The sequence below is a fragment of the Sylvia atricapilla genome, chromosome 3 (assembly GCF_009819655.1).
Source record: "Sylvia atricapilla isolate bSylAtr1 chromosome 3, bSylAtr1.pri, whole genome shotgun sequence".
NCBI lineage: Eukaryota > Metazoa > Chordata > Aves > Passeriformes > Sylviidae > Sylvia > Sylvia atricapilla.
This window is the reverse complement of record NC_089142.1, coordinates 73,945,536-73,969,892: the sequence shown is the minus strand read 5'-3', so window position 1 is coordinate 73,969,892 and position 24,357 is coordinate 73,945,536. Positions and strand designations below refer to the sequence as shown.

At 36.7% G+C, this 24,357-nt stretch overlaps 1 protein-coding gene across 21 annotated transcripts in view; it reads left to right on the top strand.

The window, feature by feature from the left end:
- AFDN (afadin, adherens junction formation factor) overlaps nucleotides 1-24,357 on the top strand; it is a 115,249-nt gene that overhangs the window by 22,270 nt on the left and 68,622 nt on the right. For 11 of the 21 annotated variants that reach the window (XM_066315807.1, XM_066315810.1, XM_066315809.1 and 8 more), the window contains exons 2-9: nucleotides 11,632-11,827; nucleotides 13,319-13,434; nucleotides 14,931-15,094; nucleotides 15,538-15,698; nucleotides 16,707-16,864; nucleotides 20,688-20,799; nucleotides 21,214-21,381; nucleotides 22,753-22,797. In XM_066315807.1, coding sequence (XP_066171904.1) covers nucleotides 11,632-11,827; nucleotides 13,319-13,434; nucleotides 14,931-15,094; nucleotides 15,538-15,698; nucleotides 16,707-16,864; nucleotides 20,688-20,799; nucleotides 21,214-21,381; nucleotides 22,753-22,797 — 1,120 coding nt within the window. The remainder of the gene's footprint in view (nucleotides 1-11,631; nucleotides 11,828-13,318; nucleotides 13,435-14,930; nucleotides 15,095-15,537; nucleotides 15,699-16,706; nucleotides 16,865-20,687; nucleotides 20,800-21,213; nucleotides 21,382-22,752; nucleotides 22,798-24,357) is intronic. The other 10 variants (XM_066315815.1, XM_066315808.1, XM_066315822.1 and 7 more) reach the window with 3 other exon arrangements.

The following is a 24,357-nucleotide window of genomic DNA, read 5'->3' as shown; positions in this document are numbered from 1 at the left end:
ACCATCACAACACAGGGAGTGCAAAACCACTGTCCGTATGAAGATACTGTATATGGTCGTACTACAGAGAAAGCCCTTTTTTAGCTGTCAGTAGTTGTTTTTAAATGCAACTAACTGAGGCTGAATGTCATTCACAAAGCACAGTACTTGATGAAATTGTTGCCAAAGATTATACAACAGGATTAAATAGGATTTGCAGAGAGAAGGCTATCAACAGATGAATTTTACCAAACTATTAGAATTACTGTATAGATTTTTCACAAGCTGTCTGTGGCCTTGGTAGTCCAACATTAAGATAACCAGCCTTAAGGTAACTAATGGCATTAATAAATTGCTTTGTAAGTTCTGAGAAATGACCCAAGTCCTTTAAATATAAAAATAAATAAGTCGTTCAAAATGACACTTCCCAGAGGAGTTTTTGAATGACTGAATTAAAAAACTCCAACCAAACAAAAACAACTCTTTATAGGACATGCTCCTGTGTGGAAGTTGTAATGTCAACCCCGTATGTCTTTTTAAGTGTTCAAGTTAATGCTTTCTAATGTCGAAAACTGTGTGGCAGTTTCATGTGTTAAGTTGATTACATGTTTGGTTGTATCTAGTGAATGAATACAGTGTTTTCTGAATGTGAGGTAGAAGTAACCAGAAGGATGTCCTAGCCTGTGTATGTTTACTCTAGAAAAAGCTATATATAAAAGTGTGGTTGTGTTTCTTTGGCTATGACACAGATCAGCTCACTAAATTTCATTAATCAGTGCAGATTTTCAGAAGTATTTTTGCAGATGTTGATTATTCCATAGTCTGAAGTATGGCTGGTTTGCCCTTAAAAAGGAAAGGGGAAAGTAAGTATTTCAAGTAGGGAAGAAAAACAGTAGTAGTTCAAAAAGAGATCCTTTGCCTCATTTCTACAGAATTTGTTACGATAAAATTGCATTTAGTGGTACATTTTGACCTTATATTATTATGTTAAACCTGCTTCACTAACCTAACTTATTTGGGAAATAACTTTTTGAAATCTCTTCATAGGTAGTATTTAAATCAGAATATTGAGTTTTGAGGTGTTTGGGGTTTTTTTTGGGAGGGGTGGTTCATGTAGATTCTGGGTTTCGTGTATTTACTTCAGGAGAATCAGGTGCTTGTTTTTCTATTAGGGCTTCTTAGCATTCCTACTTCGAACTCCTGACTAATTAGCCTGGTTGCCAAAGCTCCTGCATGCCGAGTATCAGATAGCACCAGCGTTTTTCTCCTTCAGTCAGCGTAGCTGGATGTCTTAACCCTGTGTGGTGCTGATTCCAGCTCATCCCACAGCGCTGAGAAACCAGGGTAACACAATCTAGTTTATCATTGCAGAGCAGAAGTTGGCTCCAACTTTACTGGCTGTGTCAGCATAAATACATGGTGTGACCCTTGTTGCATTATGTAAAAATGACTCTGTTTTTATGGTTTCCTTTGATACCCTCATCATACTAAAGTTTGATACTAATTCAGTAAAAATGCAGTGCTGATTACAAGAAATTAATCCAGACAGCTGTTCGTTTAAAAGATTGTTGGTGTCACTTTTTTTTTGTCTGTAGTGAGAGTTTATTTTTTTTTTTTATTTCCAATATAGAGGTGATACTGAAAGCAAATAAGTATTAATATTTTGTAAAGTGAATGTCAGGTGGTTGAAGTGGGTGTGGTTTCTGAGCTGCTCTATGTATTTGCTGGTGACAGCTTATCAGTGAGTACCAGCTTGTCAAATTTGGGTTTTAATTGGTCTGTTGGTTCTTTGATTGACTCTTCAGCCTGTGTCAGGAGTGTGAAGTTGCCACTGTTAGTGGTCAGAAAGACACAAGATACTTGATTTAGTTTGTACTAAGTAGTGTATGTACTTCTGGACACTAGAAAATCCGTGTGGGAGGGAAATGTTAGGAATAATTTTGTTTGTGCCATCTATAATAAAACTGTGATCAGTTTTGGGAAGACAGCCACAAGAAACCAGGCTTCATGAGTTTGATTGCTGGTGGAAATGCTTTTTTCAGTAATGCCATTTTCTGCTTTAAGTAGTTGACATTTCTGTTAGAGAGATGGAGTTTTCACTCAAAAAGAAGTATCTTTTCAGCTTTTAGTAGTTTCAGGGATGAATTTGCGAACTACTTGTCATTTTTTATGGATTTAGGACTGTTTCTAAGACATTTCTCTATCAGAGTTTTATTATAGAGTAAAAGCTAGTCTTTTAAAGCTATAGAGAAACTATCATGTAACTCTGGAATCTAATAATTTTATGCCAGCTATAGAAATAGCCTAAGTTTACAGTATTCTAAATTTTAGTTTGTGACGGTAGAAAATTAATTTATCTAAATGCCATGTGTTTGTGGACTAAGTCTTCAAAATATTTCAGAGCTTTGCCATTCCTGTTACAAACTGCAGTTTCCACTTAGCTCATCAGGACTGCCAATCTGTCTAGGCTGCTGCATTTCTGCTGCCGCCTTTGGTCTGGTGCTTATCTGACCTGTGTCAAGACTTCACAGCCCAGCCAGCCTAGCCTGAGACAAAAACCAGTAAGTGCCTGCTGGCTTATCCTGCTGGCCTCAGCTGTGTGCTGATGCTGGTGCAGAAGTGGGAATGAAGTGTCCAGCTTGGCAGAGGTTGCTGTTTCATGATTCCTTCAAGTTAATACAAGGTGCCAGCAGAAGGATAGTTTCCCCCAACTGCCAGCACTGACAATTTCCTCCACATGGAATGAAGGGAAGGGAAATATCTTCTGAGCTGACCTGATTCATGTTGCTGTACAGCTTCAGGAAGCTGGTGCCTGGCATAAGAGAGGCGGTGGGAATGAGAGTGTCAGTATGAGGAAGTGAGTGCTTTCTGCAGCACTAGAGTTTCTGTTGCTGACTGTGTGTCTACACTTTTAATCTTAAGGTGAGTAAGGGCAGTCTTTTTTGTGGCCTGATTGATGCTTGAAGATGCTTTAAATACAGGGATTGCAGCTCTGCAAGTAGCAATGACAGTGAAAAATCAGACTTCCAGTGTCTGAACTTTCCTTCTCCTCCTTCAATTTTCCTGTTGTATTTTGGTTTGAGGTGGATGTAATAACCTGTTTCTTTTCCTCTAAATGGGACTATTCACGAGGATCAGTCTTTAACACAGTAAATAGTATGGAGAACTCTGATTTATTGTGGTGAGTTTTTAAGATGCATCTGAGAAATGTTACAGGGGATTGTCTGTTCTTTTAATTCTTCTCCTCTGAGTTTTCTGGTGTTGCTCCCTAGCAATTGTCTTAGTTGCACAACAGTGACAGGTTGTAGATAAATAGTAGAAAGTTAAGCAATATTTTATTGAGGCTCACTGCTGTTTGTTATTTTTTCTCTTTTAAATATGTAATTATTAATTCAAAGGAGGCTTTGTTTGGCTTTGACTCACTTTTTACCTGGTTTCAGGTATGACTGAACTCTGCCTGTACCTCTCTCCTGGTGTTGGAGGCCTTCACGGTATTTTGATACACTAGATGTGTATCAGTCACTTTTCCATTTTGTTACTATCATATCATTGCCTTCAAACGATTTCCAACAATAATTGTAATAATAACTTTTTTAACAAGTTTTTGTTGGGTGGTTTTTTTTTCAGAGTGTGTGTTGACAGTTGCTGCAAGGTCCTCAGTATAAGGGTATTGGGAGAGTCTCTATATGATACCAGCATCAATATAGTTTATAAACGGTGGTATATTTTAACTTGGGGATATGATTTAATCTTATGTAGCTTTATTTGTATTTTTAATTTCATCACCCTAATGAATGATTAAATAGTTACCAAACTGTTGGTGGTGCTTATTGTTGAAAACACTTTTTGTTTGATTTCTTCAGTTAACTGTGGGTTTCATTTTGTACAAAGAACAGATCTGCGTGTTCTCTGGTTGATTGTGTAAATGCTGTCCACTGCAGCTGAACAAAGCACACCCTGCAGGGGGCAGGCAGCAGCTGTGTTGCAAAGTGCTGTGCTGATTTTGCTGATCACATACTGTAGGTTTGAAAATTAAGAGTTGGAAGGTAATGTCTGTCATGCTTCTGAGGAGTGTCCTTGGCAATTTTTTTTTTTTCATTTTTAATAGTAGCTGCTTTTCTTATAAATCTTAGCTGAAAACACTTCATGTTGCTTTTGTAATAATACCTTTTGTAAAAGGTTATGAAACTCTTTGGTGTATTCAGAATAAAGTGTGGTTGATGGCTGCACACAGAATGTGGTGGTAAAAGACTACTTTGAAATCAACTTGTTTTGTTTTGGAGTCGGTAGGAAATACCCTGCTTCATCTACCTGGTGATGGGTCTCTTTTGAAACTTAATATTTTGGTCTGTGAGGTGTAAGTTAGCAGGAAAGTATTGAAGATTACTGTAATGTTTGTTTCATCCCAAGAGTTTCTGTGTTAATTAATCTTGCTGTCGGGAACAGATAGGCAACAGGAAGCAGGGACAATGCATAGAAAGCATACAGTAAAAAATTTACATATATCATAATTCAAGGTTCACGTGGGCATTCAAGCTGCATTTACGGCAGTTAATCCTTTTTTTGATTGTGGATATGATAGTTACAGACTTGAATTTTGGCCTTAGTTTAAGATTTTGTGTTCCATTTGTCATATACTGCAACGGGTTTTGCATTGACTTCATTGCATTACATGTATATTGTGAAAATGTTATTAGTACCTCTTGTCTTTTGGTCTTGAGGTTTTGTTTCATACTGTAGTGGGGCTGGTTCCTAAGGTGCAATTTTCCTCAGGAAAATAAAGAGGAGGTTTCACTTAGTTATGATCTTCATGTTGTGGGTTATTGGTAATTCTCTCTGACAGAAAGGTCAGCTGTTGGTCCCGCTTCTGTGAACATCACAGCGTCTGAACTGTTGTGGCAGAGTGAGTCATTCTGTAGTGGAAAGTCTTTGTTGATCCAGGTGTCAAAGGTTTGGAAGAGGAAGTAAAGCTGATGAATTTTTTTTTTTTATAGGAGCTGTTTTTTCATCTGTATTGTTCTTCCTTTCTTTTGTTAGATTAGAAGTTAGTCTTTTATCTTGAAGCTGCACATTTTGAAGTTAACTCAAAAACTGTAGCTTAACAAGATCACTGCATTTCTTTGCTGCATGGAAGACAGTTTATAAGAGTTACCAGGATTTTAAAAAAAATCCTATTTGAAATTTCTTTTTAATAGTGTTGTCCGTCCTCAAGTTTCAAGTTGAGCAGTTATTATGGGAGTTGAGTGCTAGAACTGGGAGTGAGTGCTAGAAACCTCACCCTCCTGTAATTTCACAGTGCTTATTCCCTTACTGATTTAAGTGGGTTTTAAAATATTGTAGGAATTCTTTTTTTTTAATATTCTTGTACTCATTAAAATTCCATAGATTTGTTGCATACATACAGCTTTTGGAGGGGGAGAGGAAGCAATTCCATTTTGCTGTGTAGACAGGTCAGATACAAAGGCATTATATGAGTGTTTCAGAATATCCTGCAGTGATAATACTGTTGCTGTGCTGACCTGTTGTATCAATATTGCGACCTGAATTCATTTGAAAGCAACTTGTATGTGCTTTAATTCTAATTTTTGCACTGTGGATTGGTTTTATTGTTATTTATATTCTTTTAGCAAAAACTCCTGAGCAACAAGGACATGTACCTGAATAGTAATTGCAGCTTAGTTCTGTGCAGATTTTGCCTGCAGAATTTGAATGGGGCATGATGAAAGATGTGATGTTCTTAGTGCTGGATTTTGGTATTTTTTAGATGCAGTCATGCAGAATGTACTTGCAAGGCAAACAGTGTTATCAATGCAACTGAAAGAGATCAAAGCCTCTTGGAGGGAGTGCTCTGAGGATTTCTGAAGGGAAACTTGTATATTCTCTTGTGCTCTGAAGATTGAATAGTTTACAGAATGGGTAGTGTGTAATATTCTTAAATATTGAACTACCTAGTGCTTTGTGATGGATACAGGTATAGGATAGGAGTTTAAAAGTCTATAGGTGTTCTTTGCTGGCTTGTGGGAATAGTAGTCTTGATCTCATTCATTGCTGTACCCTACATATTGTGATAAATACTCTCACTGTCTCTGATTTTAAAGGAGGGGTTTCCTTTCTCGTATGTGAGCATGGCTGTAGATTATGGCTCCTGGATATTACTGCTTTGTTTGCAGAAGCTTCTTCAGGAAGTCCAGGTTTCCCTGCTGCAAATCCCATTGTGTCACACTGCAGTCTCTTTCCAAGTTTCATGTATAGTGCAGTCTTTTTTATTTCTTTTTACTTGTTTTTCATATTCCTTCTTGATTATTATATTCTTGTGGAAAAAAAAAAAAAAGTGGGATGATTGGCAGAAAGAGAGGTTTGGAGATGATTTTTTTTTTGATGGTGATTTTCTTTGTTTTGAATTACCAAAGTATTAAACACCTTTGCCTTCCATAATTATTAACACTTGTCATATGTGTGTATAATCACTCCTCATAATTGGAGAGCGGAGCTTGAGATGCTCTTCCTCTCCTTCTTTTACTTACTTGCATTTCTCTGTAGCATAGCTTCAAATGAGTTATCTTGATTGTTACTGATTATTGCTTTAAGGCAGAAATCCACCCTTGACAGTAAAGTAACTGGGAGCTAGATTTAAAGATCAAGATTTTGAGAAACAGGAGTCACTTTTGTGAAGCCTCATGGAAAGAATTGATGATAATTGAGGTGATAACTTGTACCTCACATCTTCAGTTTTAAGTGTGACTTGGCTGTTCTGTGTGACTGACTTTGTTATGTATTAAAGTTTCTTTCCTTGCTGCTTTCGTAGTGCTCTTATTCATTTAATGATAGTCTGAGGTCCTCGAGGAGAATGTCAAAGGGGAGTGATTGCACTGAGAATGCAGATGTTTTCTAAGAATGCTTAATCTAAGCTTTTCACAAGATTTTGTAGAATTTTGAAGTAATTTTACTTTGCAAAAGCATTGTTTCAGGTGTTTCATTCTGATGCTTTTGTGTATTTTTATTTTTGTTTTCTGAAGACAACACTTTTGAACATTTAACGCATTGGTTTTGAAGCAATTACTGCCTGCCATTTTTGACTTTTTGAAAAAAGTCATAACTGGGCATTTGAAATGCTTTTACAAACTCTTTCCTTTGTGTCTAATGAAGAGGTGATGCAGCCTACTTTTGTTTGTAAAAGAAGAAATTATGGTTAACTGGCAATTATTATGTAAGTTGAAACCTTTTGAGTAGGATATGCTTTTGGAAGCAACCATAACTGCATTTGATAGTGATAAAAATGTATAATTATGCTGTGTATTTGAGGAAAGTGGCCTTTATTATTTGAAAGCTTAAGAAGCTGACTTTCACTATATGCTCTTTAAAATATGTTTTGCAGTCTAGATGATCAGAATTAAAATTTTGTGAAAATTAACTGTACTTATGTGGCTAAAGACTGGTCTGTATCCTTGTGTTCCTACATGAGCCCTGAACTTGTACAGCAGATACATAAAATATTAAATGTGATCAGGTGATAGAACTTATTAAAATTATTAAAATTGCTTTTGATGCATAGAAACTCCTAAGAGGAATTTAGGAGTGTTCATACACTTAAATTATTAGTCACTCTTGAAATCCAGAAAACATACTAATTCCTTTTGTTAACTGATAAATGACAAGTCTTTAGAGAAAGATGGTTCAAGAGATTTTTAAGTGTTTTGGGGAGATCCCTTCATTTACAAGAATATATCCAGGAATAATAAATACTTCTCTACCTACCTGGTTTAGGACAAGTGATTTTTGTTCTTTAGCCTCTTTTCTTGACACAAGTTAATATTATAAACTGCAGTGTATGTGCCTAGCAGTCTTCACAAAGAAATTCAGAAGTGAATGAGTTTGAGGATAAAACACAAAACTCTGAAAAATTATTTAATGCAGAATTAGAGTGTGTCTACCTGTTGTGTGATTGGTGGCGTCTGTCTCTGTGTAGTTGGGATTTATCTGCTGAGCATGTGGCCAGAAAGTTAAATATGGCTTGAACTGGAGCTATACACACACACACAAATGCACATGTGATATCAAAAATATAATGAAGACTAGAAGGGTTTTTTGTTCTTGTCGTCTCCTATTTCCTGATTTTTTTTTTGAAATGTGAAACCAGTTTCTTCCATGTCATCAAATACTTCTATTTAAATCTGTAATAGTCTAGCAATGCCCCAAGGTACAGTTTGGAACATAATGAAAATGAAACATTAAAAAGAATTTTATATGGAGAAGTGATAGAAGATTGTGATGCTGTTGTGCAGTTGTTGTTTTTTTAATAACAGAAAACTTCGGAAAAAGTAGTGGGGAGGGGACTAGGGCATGGTTTGTGGGGATACAATTTGATAAGCTCTTGTAGAAGTGGTTGGGGAAAATGGACAGTCAGTGTTTAGTGCATTCAGTTGTTTTTATATCCAGATTGTCAAATGGCAATATTAGAAAAACACATTACGTCTTTTGGAAAATGAGAACAAAACTTGCTTATACAGACATTGTATCTTGAGAATTCAGAAGGTACTTTTGTCTTGTCTGCTTTGTTAGTGCCTGGAAGTAGAAATAAATTGTAACTTACATTGTTATTATTATTGGTATTACTAGTATTAACAACAACAACAACAACAACAACCACAGTGGTTTAGAAAGCTACTTGCATTGTTTTTTACATCTTCTCTGAATGGGCCTGTGTTCCATTCCCTTGCTCTTCAATCTCTGCTGTGTTGTTAAAAAATCTGCAGATTAAAGCATGGCTAATTTGCAGGGGAATTTGTCCGCAGCAAAATAATCTCCTCTCCCTAAAAAAAAAAACCCACAAAAATTGGAAAAAGCTACTGGAATCATATCTCTGTATAGGAGCTCACATGGTACATAATGCATGGAAAAGATTAGCAATATGTTCATTTTTCTCTTTTAAAATTCTTGCTTCAGCAGTACCTTGAGATGGTGGTGGGGAAAACCTCTTATAAAGGGAAATAAATGTTCTAAGTGGGACATGATTGTGCTTCATGATGCTTCTGCAGAAGGCTCGTGTGTTATCTTTTGCAATGATCAAGCAAGTGGATTGAAACATTAAGTTGATTATAAAAATACTGTGGCTGTTTTGTGAAGCATTACAGTCCAGGAGTATGAGCAGAAGAGGCAACCATTTAAACAAAATCTGCACAAAAGCATGTTTGGACCATGGCTCAGAATATTACATGTGAGAATGCTCTACTTTCTAGAGATCATGACACACTTAGATTCCTTTTTCTTGCAAAAAGTACAGAACTTTCCAACCCAGTTGGAAATGCAGCATAGCAGCCCTAGGAAAGTTTGGTAGAGCTAAAAGGGGCAAGTAAGTAGCAAAGTACCTGCACCTGCTGAGAATTTAAGATGCTGTGCTGGAGGTACAGACCAAAAGCCATGCCAGCTATCAAGGGAAGTGTGAAAGGAAGCTGGCACAACTGAACATCAGGTAAAGATAAATTACTAGAAAGCTGAAGTAGTATCCAAATGAGGAAAATTGTGAGGATATAAAATCTGGCAAGTCGAATATAAAAGCCTGAGATTTAAAAAAAAAAAAAAAAAAAAAAAAAGCTTTCAAATCAGCATGTGTTAAGAGAGAAAAAGGCAAGAAAGCAAGTTGCTAGAACCAGAGGAATGTTCATCCAGTAACTGTAGGAAGTGAGAGATGAAGTAATTTTTCCAAGTGATCTGTAATGGCTCTGTTAGGTGGACACCTTCAGGCCGTTGGATGCAAATGTAGTGTGGGGTCAGTATTACAAAGGACACTCACTGGTGATGTAATCTGTGTGAGAAGAAATTGCATTAACCTACAGAATTCCTCGACACGTGGTGTCTGTTATAATAGACTGTGGAAAGGTCAACAGGATTTAGAAAAGAAGTTGTGCTTCAGACCTTTTGGAACTCATTGAAGGAGTTAGCAAGACCACATGTAAGGAAGTTCCAATTTGCTATGGTAGGTAGGATTTCCAGAAGTCATTTGGTAGCCTACTCCATGAGAGGGTTAAGTCCTTGTATGGATAATTAATTAATAATTTGGTATATATAATTAAAGACAAGAAATGAAGTAGTCAGGATGCTTTTCAGAGGTGAGTTGTAGCTGTTACAGAAATGTTCACAACTGAGGAATTATACCTACAGTTGTATAATTGCAGTTATGTTCAGATTGTGTGCAGAGATGGGAGTTAGGTGGAGTGAGGAATGTGGAAACTGTAACTCCTTGCAGGAAGGAACACTGGTTTGGAAGTACAATAGATGGTTCTGTGGGAACAGCAGTGCCGGCTCAGAAAGATTAATTCTGTAAATTGTTAGGATAACAACAGAGAACAAAACACAATTGGCCATTGTGAAGGTCCATGGTGCATTTCATTAGACTGCTGTACTGGTGTGGGCTTGGGAGTATCCTGGAAAGAACAGTGCTTACTTCTGCATGTATCTAGCCGACACAGATGTTTGTCTAAGTGTAGGTTATTTGACTTTGTAATTCCTTTTAAAATATTCTTCTTTTTTTCCTTTCTTTTTGCAAAGGTCTTCTGAATGATAGAGTAGCTTCAGTAAATGCCTCAATTCTTTACTGTTCAAAGAAGCGTTGCAATGTGTGTCCTGTGATCAGATGTAGTATTGAAAAGGACTGTGCTTAGCTCATAAAATCTATCACTTTGCTCAACACCTAAGGATTTGCCTATTTCAAAGCCTCTGGAGAGTGAAGACAGGAGCAATGATTATTAAACTATAGAGTAAACTTGGCAAAGTCAGCTGGAGACTTTGATTCCCTTGGAGTGCAGGGCCCCATGATTGCTGGGATTTATGCAAGGGGCAAAAGTTGCCCAGGTGGAGACCACTGGAACTAAAATTTGTATTTGGAGTTGTTGTTCAGATCAGTAGTGGAGTATAAGCAGATAGTATCCTCCTGAAGTTTGGTGTGCTGCAGTAGAGCACAAGCTCCAGTGGCTAAGGAAAACATGTGAGGATGTGATTTTACAATACTTTGAACTAATTGCCATTGCAGTTGTAGTGTAGCCACCTGGCCTACAGCTGCAATCCCTTTCTTCACCTTATGTTAGTGCTGGAGGTGTTTTTCCCTCAAAGAGTATTTAGGGAGCTGTACCAAAGACTAACCTTTCTTATGATAAAAAATACAAACAAGTCAAATGGTTTAACTTTCTTAAAAGGATGTTTCTGGGACAAACAGATGCCAGCATGAGAGAGGGGTGCGTGAGGGGGTGGAGAGAGGAGAGAAAAGGTGTTCTCTTCAAGACACTCTGCTGTTCCTTGAGCATACGTATAGACTTTGGCTGCAGGGACTTGTTCTCAGTTAGTCTTCAAGATGTGTGTTTAGGTGTTAGAATAGAGTTTTTATTAGTTCTCCTGACAATAGTTGTAAATTTGAATATTTTAAGATTCAAGTTCAGTATTTTCATTAATAGATAGTCCTTAATTTATTTTTGCAGGATAGCCTGTTTTTTCAAGTTTATAGTTCCTGGTTTTTAATTCTACTGTTATGAAAATTTTGAAAACCAGTGTAATATTTGAAAGTCTGATATTTTGATAATAAATTTGTAACAAATAATACAAGAACTCTGGCCCTTATAGCTGTTAGCCAGCACTCAGATTTGTATTTATATTTCTTTACAGGATCTCGAGTTTCATGGAGTAATGAGATTCTACTTTCAAGACAAAGCAGCTGGAAATTTTGCAACAAAATGTATCCGTGTCTCTAGTACCGCCACAACTCAAGATGTGATTGAAACTCTTGCAGAGAAGTTTCGGCCAGACATGCGAATGTTGTCATCCCCTAAATACTCACTTTATGAAGTGCATGTCAGTGGAGGTTTGTATTTATCCTTTAAGTCCTTCTTGTGTCCACACCACCATCTTATCTACTCCCAGCTAAAGTATCTTCAGGTTTGCCCCCAGTTTCTGAACCTCGTGAGACTGGGGTTTTTTATTCCCAAATATGTTGCTACTAATTGTTTTGCAGGGAGTCGTTTTCAGAACTTAATTCTGAATACTACGCCTGGAGTTTATGTAAGATTTGATTATGATCTATCAAGTGCTGTAATTGGCATCCTGTTAGTTTGTTGACATTTGTGAGAGGGTTGCTATTTTTAGGATTAGGAGGTAAAGCTTAAATTTATAATGGGGGACTAGGATTGTTAAATTAGACTAGTTAAGAGTATATCTTCTGTTCTTTAAAATTGTGGGCCTTTGATGGTAGCCTTATAACTCATGTTCTTTTACTGCTAAACTGGGGAAAGTCAGCTTAATATTGCTTGAAGCCACTGTGTTTCTTAAACAGGTCCTCTGATGTTACCTGTGAAGAACTTTGATATCTAAATAGTCTTTAGTACTGCTAAAATTTATCTTTTTCAGATTCTAAGGTGATAGTGTGTGTGGTGGTGGAGATGGTTATAGGAGAAACTATCTTTTGGTTGTGCATTTATTTCTGTACTTCAGAAGTTTATACAAGTGCTTGAATGACATTAAATTGTGCATTTGAAAGACTGAAAATAATTTAATTTTTTCTGCTTTAGATTTCTTTAAAAATCTGTTAGCACTGTGCCTATAGTCAAAATGAAATTTATTTCTTTGCAGAGCAAGTTCCTGATTTTTAAAACATGGTTGAGGCATGCAAGGAGTGTTTCTTACTAAATAAAAATAACCACAAAGACATCATTGTTTTCCTAAGCATAAGTACTGTCTACTTTTCAAAGGGAGAATCAAATGGCAAGACTTGCCTAAAGTTTTCAACAACTCTGTCAGTTGTTCTTCCATATACTTAAAATAGGTGTAATGCACTAAATGTCTTGGATCTGCATAATATTGTGGGGTTTTTTGATTTGTTTTATTGTTTAAATATTGTAATCTTGTTTATTTTTGTGCAGTTTTTCTAGAATAGTATTTCTCAGGCTGCAACCAGATTATGGTCTACTTTAAAGTAAATTTAAAGTAAGGAAAATTGGAAGGTCCAGGGTGTTACAAAGTTCTAAACATTTCAACTCTAGATCTAACATCTCCTCCAGAGTGGTAATGTTGTGTTCTGAGACTTGGCTCTGACAGAGGAGTTACGCAATACTACCTTATTGGGGGACCTTTAGCTTGTGTAGATAGATGGAATACACTTGGGCTTGTTGCTGGAAAGGGAACATGCAATTAATTCTACATTCCCAAGAATTCTTTCTGTCCCTATACTTAACAGGAAAATATCAACTGGTGTGTTTTCTTAAGCTAGCTTTTCCCTTTTTTAAAAGGTTAACTTATTTCTAAATATGTTTGCTCTTGAGATACCAAGTAACTGTTACTGCTTTTCATTTTTTTGAAGAAGAAAGAAGATTAGATGTGGATGAGAAGCCTCTTGTTGTACAGTTAAACTGGAACAAAGATGATCGGGAGGGAAGGTTTGTCCTCAAGAATGAGAATGATACGCTTCCTCCAAAGGTGAGTCTTTACCACCATGTTAGTGGTAACAGCAGTTGTGAAATCTGTGGGATTTGCTTATGTAGGAGAACATAACTTCTGCTTTTTTAATTCCTGGAAACAACTGCTGCTCATGACTGTCAGTATCTGGAGCAAATACTTGAAGTGCATCTTTGCAACACAGCATTTTTGTTATCTTTCTATGGCTGGTGATGCTGTGATCTGTGAGGCTGTTTAGTACTGGAGTATATAATGCCTAGAGAACTTAAAGCTTGCTTTCTTCTGTTATGATGACTTGAAAATTTCCTCTAATAGTATATGGTGCAAATACCAGGAGGTAACCCTACCTCTTGCAAAGCTTTTAAAAGGGAATGCCAGGGGGAGTTAAAGAGCAAAAAATTATTACCTCCTTAGGTGACATTCTGTTCCTTGAAAAAAATGGTAGAAGAGTCTTTCCCTTTTGTGCAGGGTTTTTTGTTCTGGTTTTGCTTTTCTGGTTATTGATTATTTTTTTCTCTTACAAATGCGAAATGAATGAGCTGCCAACATCAGCTGTACAAAACTTTGCTTTAATATTAGGAATTTAAACATTAGATTGGACTTTAGCTCCTGAAGTCATGTAATTATATTTAGTATATGTGGCTTGGTTGCCTATAGCTATGGAAAACGTTCTGTACCGTGTGGGCTATCTTAAGGCAAGTTTTTTATCTTGTGCTGAGCAATAAATTTCCTTTCCTTTTGGAACTAGAGCTTGTTAATTTTAGAAGTACTTTGGGTATAGGTACGTGAGCTTGTACTGGGCTTTAGACTACAGGATACCTTCATGTTACAGGGTGGAAGGGAAAGTTGATGATGTATTTGCACTGCGTGTGTCAACCCTGCTATTCCTATTAATTTAATTAAGTGATTTGCAATCTTCCTCCTCTGTGTTCTTCACTTCCTGATAGAAGTGAGAAAATCTGCATCTTCTTTCTCTCATGTTCTGTAATCTTCTCTACAGAAGGCAAATGAGCCTAGGATTACAGGTATCTTGTGTATGCAAGGGGCAGGAATTGGAGAACACTGGAATAACAACTTGGAAAAATACATCATTGGGAACAAGTCCTCTGCAATGTTTCCTGATGCAGTTTTTTCTTATCTGGTGCTCCAACACAGTTGCCTTGAAAGCAGATTAGGCACAGCGTTGTTACAGAGTATTTTTACTCAGAAACAACAATTTGTTTTGCAGCCTTCAGTTAATCTTTTGGGGCCAAGTAGATAGCGGCATTACTCAAGTAAAATTCTGCAGTTTCTTCACTTTGTTGAGTAGAATCAGTTCATACCTTCTTTGGAACATAACATATTTGCCTTCTCTGTGCTTTCCTCGAGAGCATTAGTCCCATCGCTGTGTAATGGAGTGTTGGTTTTGGGTCAGTGATGCTGTGTCCTAAACAGACTCATCTGCAAAGTTAAATACCAGTACTAACTTTGCTTTGGATTGAAATTGACGGAAGCTGTTTTAAACTCATTTCTTTCAGAAAGCTCAGAGTAATGGGCCTGAAAAACAAGAAAAAGAGGGAGTAATTCAGAACTTCAAGCGAACTCTCTCAAAAAAAGAAAAAAAAGAAAAAAAGAGGCGTGAAAAAGAGGCATTGCGACAAGCGTCAGATAGAGATGATAGACTTCTTCATGGGGATGATATGTAAGTGGTTTAAACTTATTTTTAAAAACTTAAATGATAGTTGTTTTTAAGTGCATTTGCAAAAGAAAAAGCATGACTTGCAAGCACGTGCTAACTCAGCTTTCGCACGCTTTGCAGTAATGGAAATCATAATAAAGTTAGGGGTATAATATAAAGTTTCTTTAATGTCTTTTCCTCTGCCCCCATGTTTAAGAGGTAGAAGACCTTTTGTTTTTTTGAAAACTAGCAACTAGCAGTGCTTAAATTAGTTTTTTTATCAGATGAGCATGGGTGTATGAACAGCATTAACCTTAGTTTCTACATGAACTTCACTTTTACTATCTTACAATAACTTAAATGAGCTCCTGTGTCTATGAATATTACTGCTTTTTTATCCTATGTGAATAATGTTGTATGTATTTTAAGATTTTAATGACTTTTTTTTATTTAAACTAACTTGGCAGTGAGAATTTTCGCCTTGCAGCTGAGGTTTACAAAGATATGCCTGAGACCAGCTTCACTCGCACAATATCCAATCCTGAGGTGGTTATGAAACGGCGGCGACAGCAAAAACTGGAGAAGAGAATGCAGGAATTCCGCAGTTCTGATGGCAGACCAGACTCAGGTACTTAGAGTTCTTCTGCTTAAGTTATAAACAGGAAGCTTTTTATCAGGAGAACATTCTTGAAGGCCAGCAACTCCTGTAAAATTGGCTTTTGCGTTCTCCAGCATTTTTTGCACATGGCTATTTTATCTATGGTGCGACTAAACAAAGGATTTGTAAAGGTAGGATTCCACAGGAGGGTGTTCCATGGTGAGTGCAGGTCAAAACTTTCAGGGTGAGCAGACTGATAGAGAGTATGCTCATTGAGCTTGCTAACAGTGCTGAGCTGGGAAAAAAGGTAGGATAGATTTAGACTGTCAAACTGAAGAGGTTGGCTGAAATAGCTGACATTTATTGTACTAAGAACAAGCTGAATAACCTGAAAGAGAAAATTCAATCAGTAGCAAAAATAAAGGATGTAAAGGACTGATGGCTCTGCATGTGAATGATTCTGGTAGATCTTGTGAGTAACACTGATTAAATATTTCTCATTCATGGGGTGGGGATACAACAACAATTGTATAAATACCATTAGAAAAGAACAAGTGAAGAAATGTTAGAACTGATTAAACCTTAAATGATGTATTCTATTCATGGAATAGTAGTGAAGAAAGAGGTAGAGGTGTAGAAAAGATTGTTTTGAGGGAAATCTTAAATAGGCTTGTTAAAGAGAGATGAGGCCACCATAAACTTCCTGTCAAGATGGGAAAAGTCTGTTCTTCAACCAGTTATTGCAACTATTTAATTTAAACTTCATGTAATACTAAGCACGGTGAAACATGTGAAAAAAACTTTGAGATAAATTATGGAAATATCACTGGAGATTTTTAACGATGGCTGAGATAAATCTATTTTGGGGACATTATGTAATTTTTCTTGTATTACTAGAGTAATGAAATTATTTCTGAAAACTTTGTTCTTATTAGAAATAATAAGAAATATATTTCTAACAGTCATTCGTATAATAAATGACTTCATGTCTGTCTTTGTATTCTCTGGTTGCATTGTTAATTCCATTTTGTTTCCAAGGTGGGACACTGAGAATTTATGCAGACAGTTTAAAACCAAATATACCGTACAAGACAATCCTGCTGTCCACTACAGATACTGCAGATTTTGCAGTTATTGAAGCACTGGAAAAATATGGCCTGGAAAAAGAAAATCCCAAGGATTATTGTATTGCTCGTGTAAGTTACTGAAGCACAATCTCCTTATGTTTCATATTTGGTTTGTTTGCTTTCCTGGCTTGAAACATTAAAATACCCAAGAATTAGCGTGATGTGTCTTTAATCACTGTTGTCTTTTTTTGAAACTCACAAATGCACCACTAAATTTGTCCAGTGGCATTCCTTATATTGAAGTCTCACAGGTGTTCTCTGTCCCTGGTTTGGCTTTTGCCCCTGTTCCTCTGGCACTTTGCAGTACTCTGTGTAAGACAGGTCTTGTACATGTTCCTGTTCATTACATTTTGTTAAGTTCAGCTATTTTCAGTGGAACATACAACTTCAGTTTCTTACTGGTTGGAGTTTTGAAACATTTGAGTGCCAGGTGCAGCGTCTTTGAAGATTTAAGCAGTTGACATTTACTTAACTGCTAAGATGAAATTTAAGTTACAGGACCTGTAACTTAAAGTATCTGTAATAAGGATCTGTAATAAGTATCACTCCTGAAGTTTCAGTTGAAAGATAAACGTTGTAAGACTCTTTCATAACATTTTTGTCAACTTTTATTGTAAATGGCATTTTCCTATTGGTTGTTTGTTTTTGCACATTGGTTTGCAGTGTATCAGGCTGTACCTTTATGCCTGGTTCTAAAGTGCTTTTCTGTGGAAGCAAGTAGACACCAGTTTGTTCCAATGTGTGTGTTTTGTTTGTTTCAGTTTGCTTGGTTTGAGTTTCCCTGAGTAATACGAGGTTCACTGCACATCTCTGAAGATGTCAAATTAATTAGACAGTGTTCCAAGCTACCTGTGCATATTCACTCAGGGCATTAGACTTCAGGCATGCAGCAAACCAGTTAACTCTTGAAAGTAGAATCTTGATTTGACTTCTGTTTTTAGCATGCACTTATGTTTTTACTTGAGGGTAACGCATAAATAACTTCTTGTAATGCCAAGCAAAAATATGCATTTCATGATGAGTAGTTTTAGAGAGTTTTTTTAAGATGTAGTCATTACAGACATAAGACATTAAGTATTTTAGCAAGTTCTGTTGGGAGGGTTTTGTAGGTTTTTTTATGGTACTGCTGTTGTTTTCTTAGGTGTGTTTTTGGGGTTTGTTTTGGTGTGTGTGTATGTTTTTTGTTTGGTTTTGGTGGTTTTGTTCGTGTTTGTTTGTTTTAGTAGGGCCATGTGCGGAGCCTGCATTCCCAGCTTGTAAGGAAAATTGTAGATTATTAAATCATAATAAGTAGATATATTCTAATACGCAGTAGATATGAGGGCTTTTACTTAAAAAACATTAAAATGGCAGATGAGCTTATTGAAGACCTGTTGCAGCATGGAGTGTTCTCATGTGAGACTTTAATAAGGAGGGGTCTGATAACTTGGTCTTTATTTATTACTTATCTCAAGGGGCTTAATACTCAAATACTTACCTTCTCTTACTTGTTTATTCCAACACATGCTTTGAAAGTTAAGTTTGAGGTTGCTAAAGTTGGTCTTCATTTAAATTTCTTAGCTTATATTTTTTGGATGTTTCACTGCATATTAAATAAATATATAATGGAATGACAGTGATAATTTATATATGCTTGTGAATACACTCATGATGAAGCAGAGTGTATTTTTCCTAATTCTCAGTTTTGTGTTTTTTTCTATTTATAGACTGCGTCCAAAGGTTGTGATATTAGGCTGGTTTGACCCATCTCTATTTCCTGTGCTGTTGCAGAAATCAGAGAAATGTCTGTGCTTGACTCAGCAGTCTGTATAAATGAAAATTCACAAAAGTGTATTTAAACACATCTATTTTGAAAAACTCAAGCAAATCTCTACACATAAGCCGAAACCCAATCATTATACAGACTTATTCCCATGCTTTTCCATTATTCTAAAATACAGGAAATTCAGTTTTGTTGATGGCACTGAGGCAGCGTTCACCTAAACCAGAGGTGCTTTCTAAAATGTCATCATAATGATTAGAAGCCTCCTGGCCTGAAGGAGCTCAGATACCTGGTGTTCTGTATCTTTCTACAGGTTAGGTCTCAGATATTTTTAAAGTGAGGGATGTCTGAGTTGCCAGCTCATGCTTCCTGAGAGAGGAGGGGAATGGCAACTGACTGGGAGGATGAGGGTGCTTTTGTGACCCGTGTTCTCGAGCTTGTCTAGGTCACCATTGCTGCCCTTAAACCCAGCACCAAGTATGGATGCTTATCCAAGTTCCATGGTAGAAGTAGTATCAGGTTCAGCTAGCACCTGATTTGTATGTGGGCATACAATGCCAATGTGGGCATTTGTAACACATCTGTTCCTCTGGTTTCACTGCATTTGATTTTTCTTTGGTTTCCTCTCCAGTCCAGTATTGATCAGGTCCTGGTCTTGTGTGTATTTTGTGCTTTGTAACTAACTACCTTCCATCTCAAGGGCTTTGGAATTTTAAGATTGTTGCTTGTGGAACACAGCTTGAAACGCAGTGTTACCCTAATTATCCTGTATATGTAACTGATTTTAAAATATGAGATGTGAAATATTTTGGCAAGGTAAGATTTGAGTGTAGATGTATTTCTGTTTCCCTCTGGTTTATAAATTTTAATGTTTTCCTTCTTTTATAATATCTTGTCTATTTGAAAATCTAATTAAAGATAATTTAATTAGTCCTATGTTTAGCCAAGTTTTGCATAGAAAATGGCTCAGGGATTACTTACTTGTGATCTTAAATGTAGTTGTTTCCTGCTTGGAAAAAGATGAAAGGATGCTTGAGGTGGATCTGTGAGAACTTGGTTAACACAGAAATGGGTGTGGAAAGGAGGGAACAAATGAGAGTGGAAAGTCTCTAGAGGGCTGCTGTATAAGTAGGTGCTGTAGCCAATGGCTGCATCCCATCAGAAGGTCTTACCTTGGTCATAGTTCAGAGATGGGAATAAGTTGGAGTAGTTTGTTTAAAATAGAACTGTTTATGAATTTAAATAACATGGTTAGGATTTCAAATGTGGGAGTACAATATATTTTATTTTTTGATTCAGCTTTGAAAGATCTGTCTTCAATAACTGTAATACTGCCTGTCATTGTTACTTGTTCTTGATTGCTGTGGGGAGCAGTAGTGCATGAAATTACAGGCTGTACCTCCTCTAAGATCAGATTTCGTGAATCAAGGTTTCCCCCTTCCTCTGCCTTGTAAAGATATAGCTGTAAAAGGTGGGAACAGTCTGTAGTTCTGTTCCAAAAGTATACTTGGTTTTGTTTCTTCCTCAGAGCTAGCCAGCATGAAGCAGCTGTATGAAATGGTCCAGTTGTGTCCTTAGTTCCTTGTAAATTGGATAAATTAGTTCCTTGTAAACCAGGTAAATTTTGAGTAAGACTAGGATACAACAGGTATGACATAGTCTTTGCCAGCTTGTTGTGTCATTTTAAAGATATGTGTTACATTAGCAGAATGGCATTAGCAAAATGAAAGGCTGATTCCAGTGTGTGAAATAATAATGGAAAGTTCAGTTCTGTTTCTGGACTATCATCTCCACAGATTTTTTTTTCCTTTTTTTGTCTTAGCTGATAAGAAATTGGAATAATTTTTTTTTTTTTTACTGAAAGAAGATCTCGCCTACTATAAGTGTAACTTGCACTTTTCTTTGCTTTTTAGACTTACTTGATGTTCTGGGAAGTGTGATTTAACTGTAGCAAGAGGCGAGGGAGGAGTGTTAGAAAATCTTGGAAAACAAAATGCATACCAAGTTACTGAATTCTTTGGCTGTATTTCTTGCTATAAACAACACATGCAAAAAAAGTTATCAGAGAATGTACCCCTGAATGTTCTAATTGTCCACCAACAGCTCTGAAAACTGATACTTCTTTTTTAGGTCATGCTGCCTCCTGGTGCTCAGCACTCGGATGATAAAGGTGCTAAAGAAACTATTCTTGATGATGATGAGTGCCCACTGCAGATATTCAGGGAGTGGCCTAGTGATAAAGGTATCTCCAAAAACCTTTAAGATATTTTTGTGCCTTGGGTTGTAAGCCATGTTGTGGAACCTCTGTAAAGGAAGAAATTCTAACACATATTTTAGTGTGTTCTGGTTTTGGGCACTTGAAATACTAGGAAGTGTTAGAGTTATTTATTGTTTTATTATGTACTCTTTGTAGTATTACCTCATTAAGTAGTAGGAAGGTTTTGCGATTTATCCTAAAGTTTCTAAATTATTCACTATACTGAGATATGCTTTTAATCTGTGAGTAGTTCTTTAGAATAGTTTTAACTGAAAAATAAGTGGCAGGAATTTAGTAAGCTGAAAGTTATCTTATGGGACACCTGCTGATTAATAGATGTTGGTTTTGTGCTTATTTGCTGGTAGCGTGACTCAAAGGATGTTTCATACTGTGTTCTAGGAATACTGGTCTTTCAGTTGAAGAGGAGGCCTCCTGATTATGTCCCAAAGAAAACCAGGAAGATAACTGATGGAAAGCCATTAAAGGGGAAGGAAAGAGTTGATGGGTCTGGTTATGGCTCTTGCCTTCCTCCTGAGAAGCTACCATACCTGGTAGAATTAAGCCCAGGTAAGAATTCTGGTTATCTGATAAGCTAAATTACATTATTATGTAGTCATTTGGATTTTTCAAAAATAAGACATTCTTTGTAAGCACAAGGAACTCTGTGACAAAAGTCTATGCCACGTGAGTTTTTCTTCTGATGTCAGATTCTGAATTGGAGGTAACAATTCTAAAGGTAGAGATGCATATTGCTTTAATATCAAAATCTTAGCACCAAATGTTTGGAGTGAAAAAAAGGGGAGAAATTATTTACTAAGCTTATATCTGATTTCCTTTACATTCACAAGTACATGGTAGCATGCTTGGTATTTGACAGTGCCATACATGGAAAATCGTACTTTTTAACAGGACAAGAACATGAATTCTTAAATCAAACTTAGATGTTAAACATTTTTCAGCCTATATGGATCTTTAAAATCACTAGCAAGGCTGAGTTTTATTTTGGCATAATTAGAACTCGCTGGGCTTTGTAGTAATTTGCAGTTAATTTTATGATCTGGGAAGAGCCAGGGGGGAATGATTGTGTATAGCACAACTACTGATAAAACATACGTAACTTATGCTCTTAATTTCTGTCATCCTTGTGTTTATAGATTTGGCTATGGAGTTTCGGTTTTGGTGATTGAGTTATATACAGCTCTTTTTCCTATTAAGTGTAACTTGAATACACTCAGGTATTCAAGTAAATGTTACAGTTTGAAGTCTGGTTGTATACCTTTTGGGAAGCAAGGTTGGAAATTAGTGCTGAAACCTTTGCTGGATCAGAACTGCAAAAAAAGGGTTAAATTTATAGTCAAATAACATGGGGTTTTGTTTGTTTGTTTTAAATCCAGATGAAATTATCAGTACACAGAACATATGAAATGTACTGTCATGTTCTACAGGTTGAGGTTTGGTTTGCATATTAATATTTTGGGTTCTTTTAATAGTACTGTTGATATCTCTTCTTGTTCTCTTACTTTTTGTGGGATTTGGTGCTTTATCATTAAAATGTTGTGCTCGGGCAGTGGTGCGAGACACCCATTAACAGAGAGGTGAACCCAGTCTGAAGTGCCCAGGTGTCAGTGCTGTGTGCTGAGCTTCACACGTTGCCTATGGGACTGACCTGTTCCTGTTTTTCTTCTAACAGCTTGTTGTCACTTCTCTAAACAATAAGGATTGTTTCATTCAGTAGCTTTGTAGTACTGATGTCTTTATATTCTACACAGTTTCTAAAATTGAAAGAGTTCAATGAACTTCATCCTTATAAATTAAATAGGTGTTGTCTGGCTACAGTTTCACCCTTTCCTGTCTTTTCTTTTCTTGCCCTCCTCCGCGTGTTCTGCATGGTATCTGTCCTGCTTCACCTGGGTCCTCTGCATGTGTTTCTAACCCCAGGGAGAAGGAATCACTTTGCCTACTACAACTATCACGCTTACGAAGGTAACGCTGTATTTGATACCGTTCTCTCATTAGTCACTAAAACTTCTCCAGCTGTAAATCTTGTGTTTCTTTATGACAAATGAAGGACTATCTTATTTACCTTAAGGGTTTTTTCTCAAGGGACTGCTTCTATGAAGCAGTTACCTGTTTTGTCAGCTGCCATTTAATTATTTGATCTATGAACAAGCATCAAATAGATCATGAACATGCTGTTACCCAAAGAGTTCAACCTTCTAGCTACAGTTAACAGCTGAATTTCAGAGTGTGGTTTATGAGCAGTGTTACAGTAGAACTAAAAGTTCTTTGATCCATTTGCTTGAAGAATTCATAGTTAAAGCTGTTACTGGGTAAATGACACGGAACTTAACTGTCCTTTTCAGTATTTGACTGTGTTGATGCAGTGGATGAAATCCGTGGTGATTTCTGTGTGAAGTAGTGTTTGGACCATTGAGGGAAGATGACCTCACTTTCTACTCCGCGGTGTTCCATAGCATCCTTTGGTATTTTGCTGCCTAGTTTGTCTAACATTAGTGGTGTATGTCAAAAATTCAGCACTTTAGACCATAGAGACTTGTTCAGGTTTTTTTTGTAGTGTTTGAAATTGATAGCCTAATTAATGTGCAAATCATTGTGGATCTTTACTCTCCTTAGAGTTTAGAGTAATGTGCAGATATGTTCTGGTTTGATGAAATAGCAAAGAATACAAAGCCATTTTCTTTTCACTGTGAAACGTCTACCAGAATATCTTTTCTTACCTCTTTCTGTATTTCTCACTTTATTTTCTAGACTGCTATAGAAGAACTAAATGTGGTAGTCAGTGTTCCTCACCCTTTCCTTTATGGGCGTGGAGTGCAATACTGGGGTTTAAAGAACTGTATTGGAATTTGTGTCCTGTGCTCAGTTACGTGAATTGAATTCAGACTTCCAGTTTGTTAACATTGTTATTCCAGAGAGCAGAAAGTTTTCATAGAGTGGGCTGAATGCAAAATCATGGATGGGCTCTGCAGGAACACTTGACCATTAGCTAGGAAGATTGAAATTTGGTTGCATGTCACTGGAAAAAAAAATAGTTTTTTAAATCTTTATCTCAGTGTGTGAAAAGAGATCTTCATACACTAGAGTCAAACTGTGTCTTTGGAAATAAAGCACTTTAAGATACTTGTATTTGCTATAGAAATAACTGTAATAGGAATGTCCTCCTGCCAAAGGAGAGGCTGTTTATATTTTTGCAGAAGAACCCAGCAGGCTCACTTTCGTGCAGTGTGCAATTGCACAAACTCAGTAAGTTTGCTAGTGGAGTATGTCCACTTCTTCCACTTGTCCACAGCTGCTGATGTTGCTGTTTGTACAACTGTTTCATTGACTGAATATTAGATTCTGTATGGTAGAGGATGCACTTCAGTAGCTTGTGGTTGTCCATGTGGCAGTCAGCAATTGTTTCTGTATCCAAGTCAAGTGAATGAACCAGTATGCTGAGATGAATCTGATAGACTGGATAGACTGAAGTGGCATTCAGCAGCACTTTGAATAGCTGATTCCAGCTGCATTATCTGTAAATAT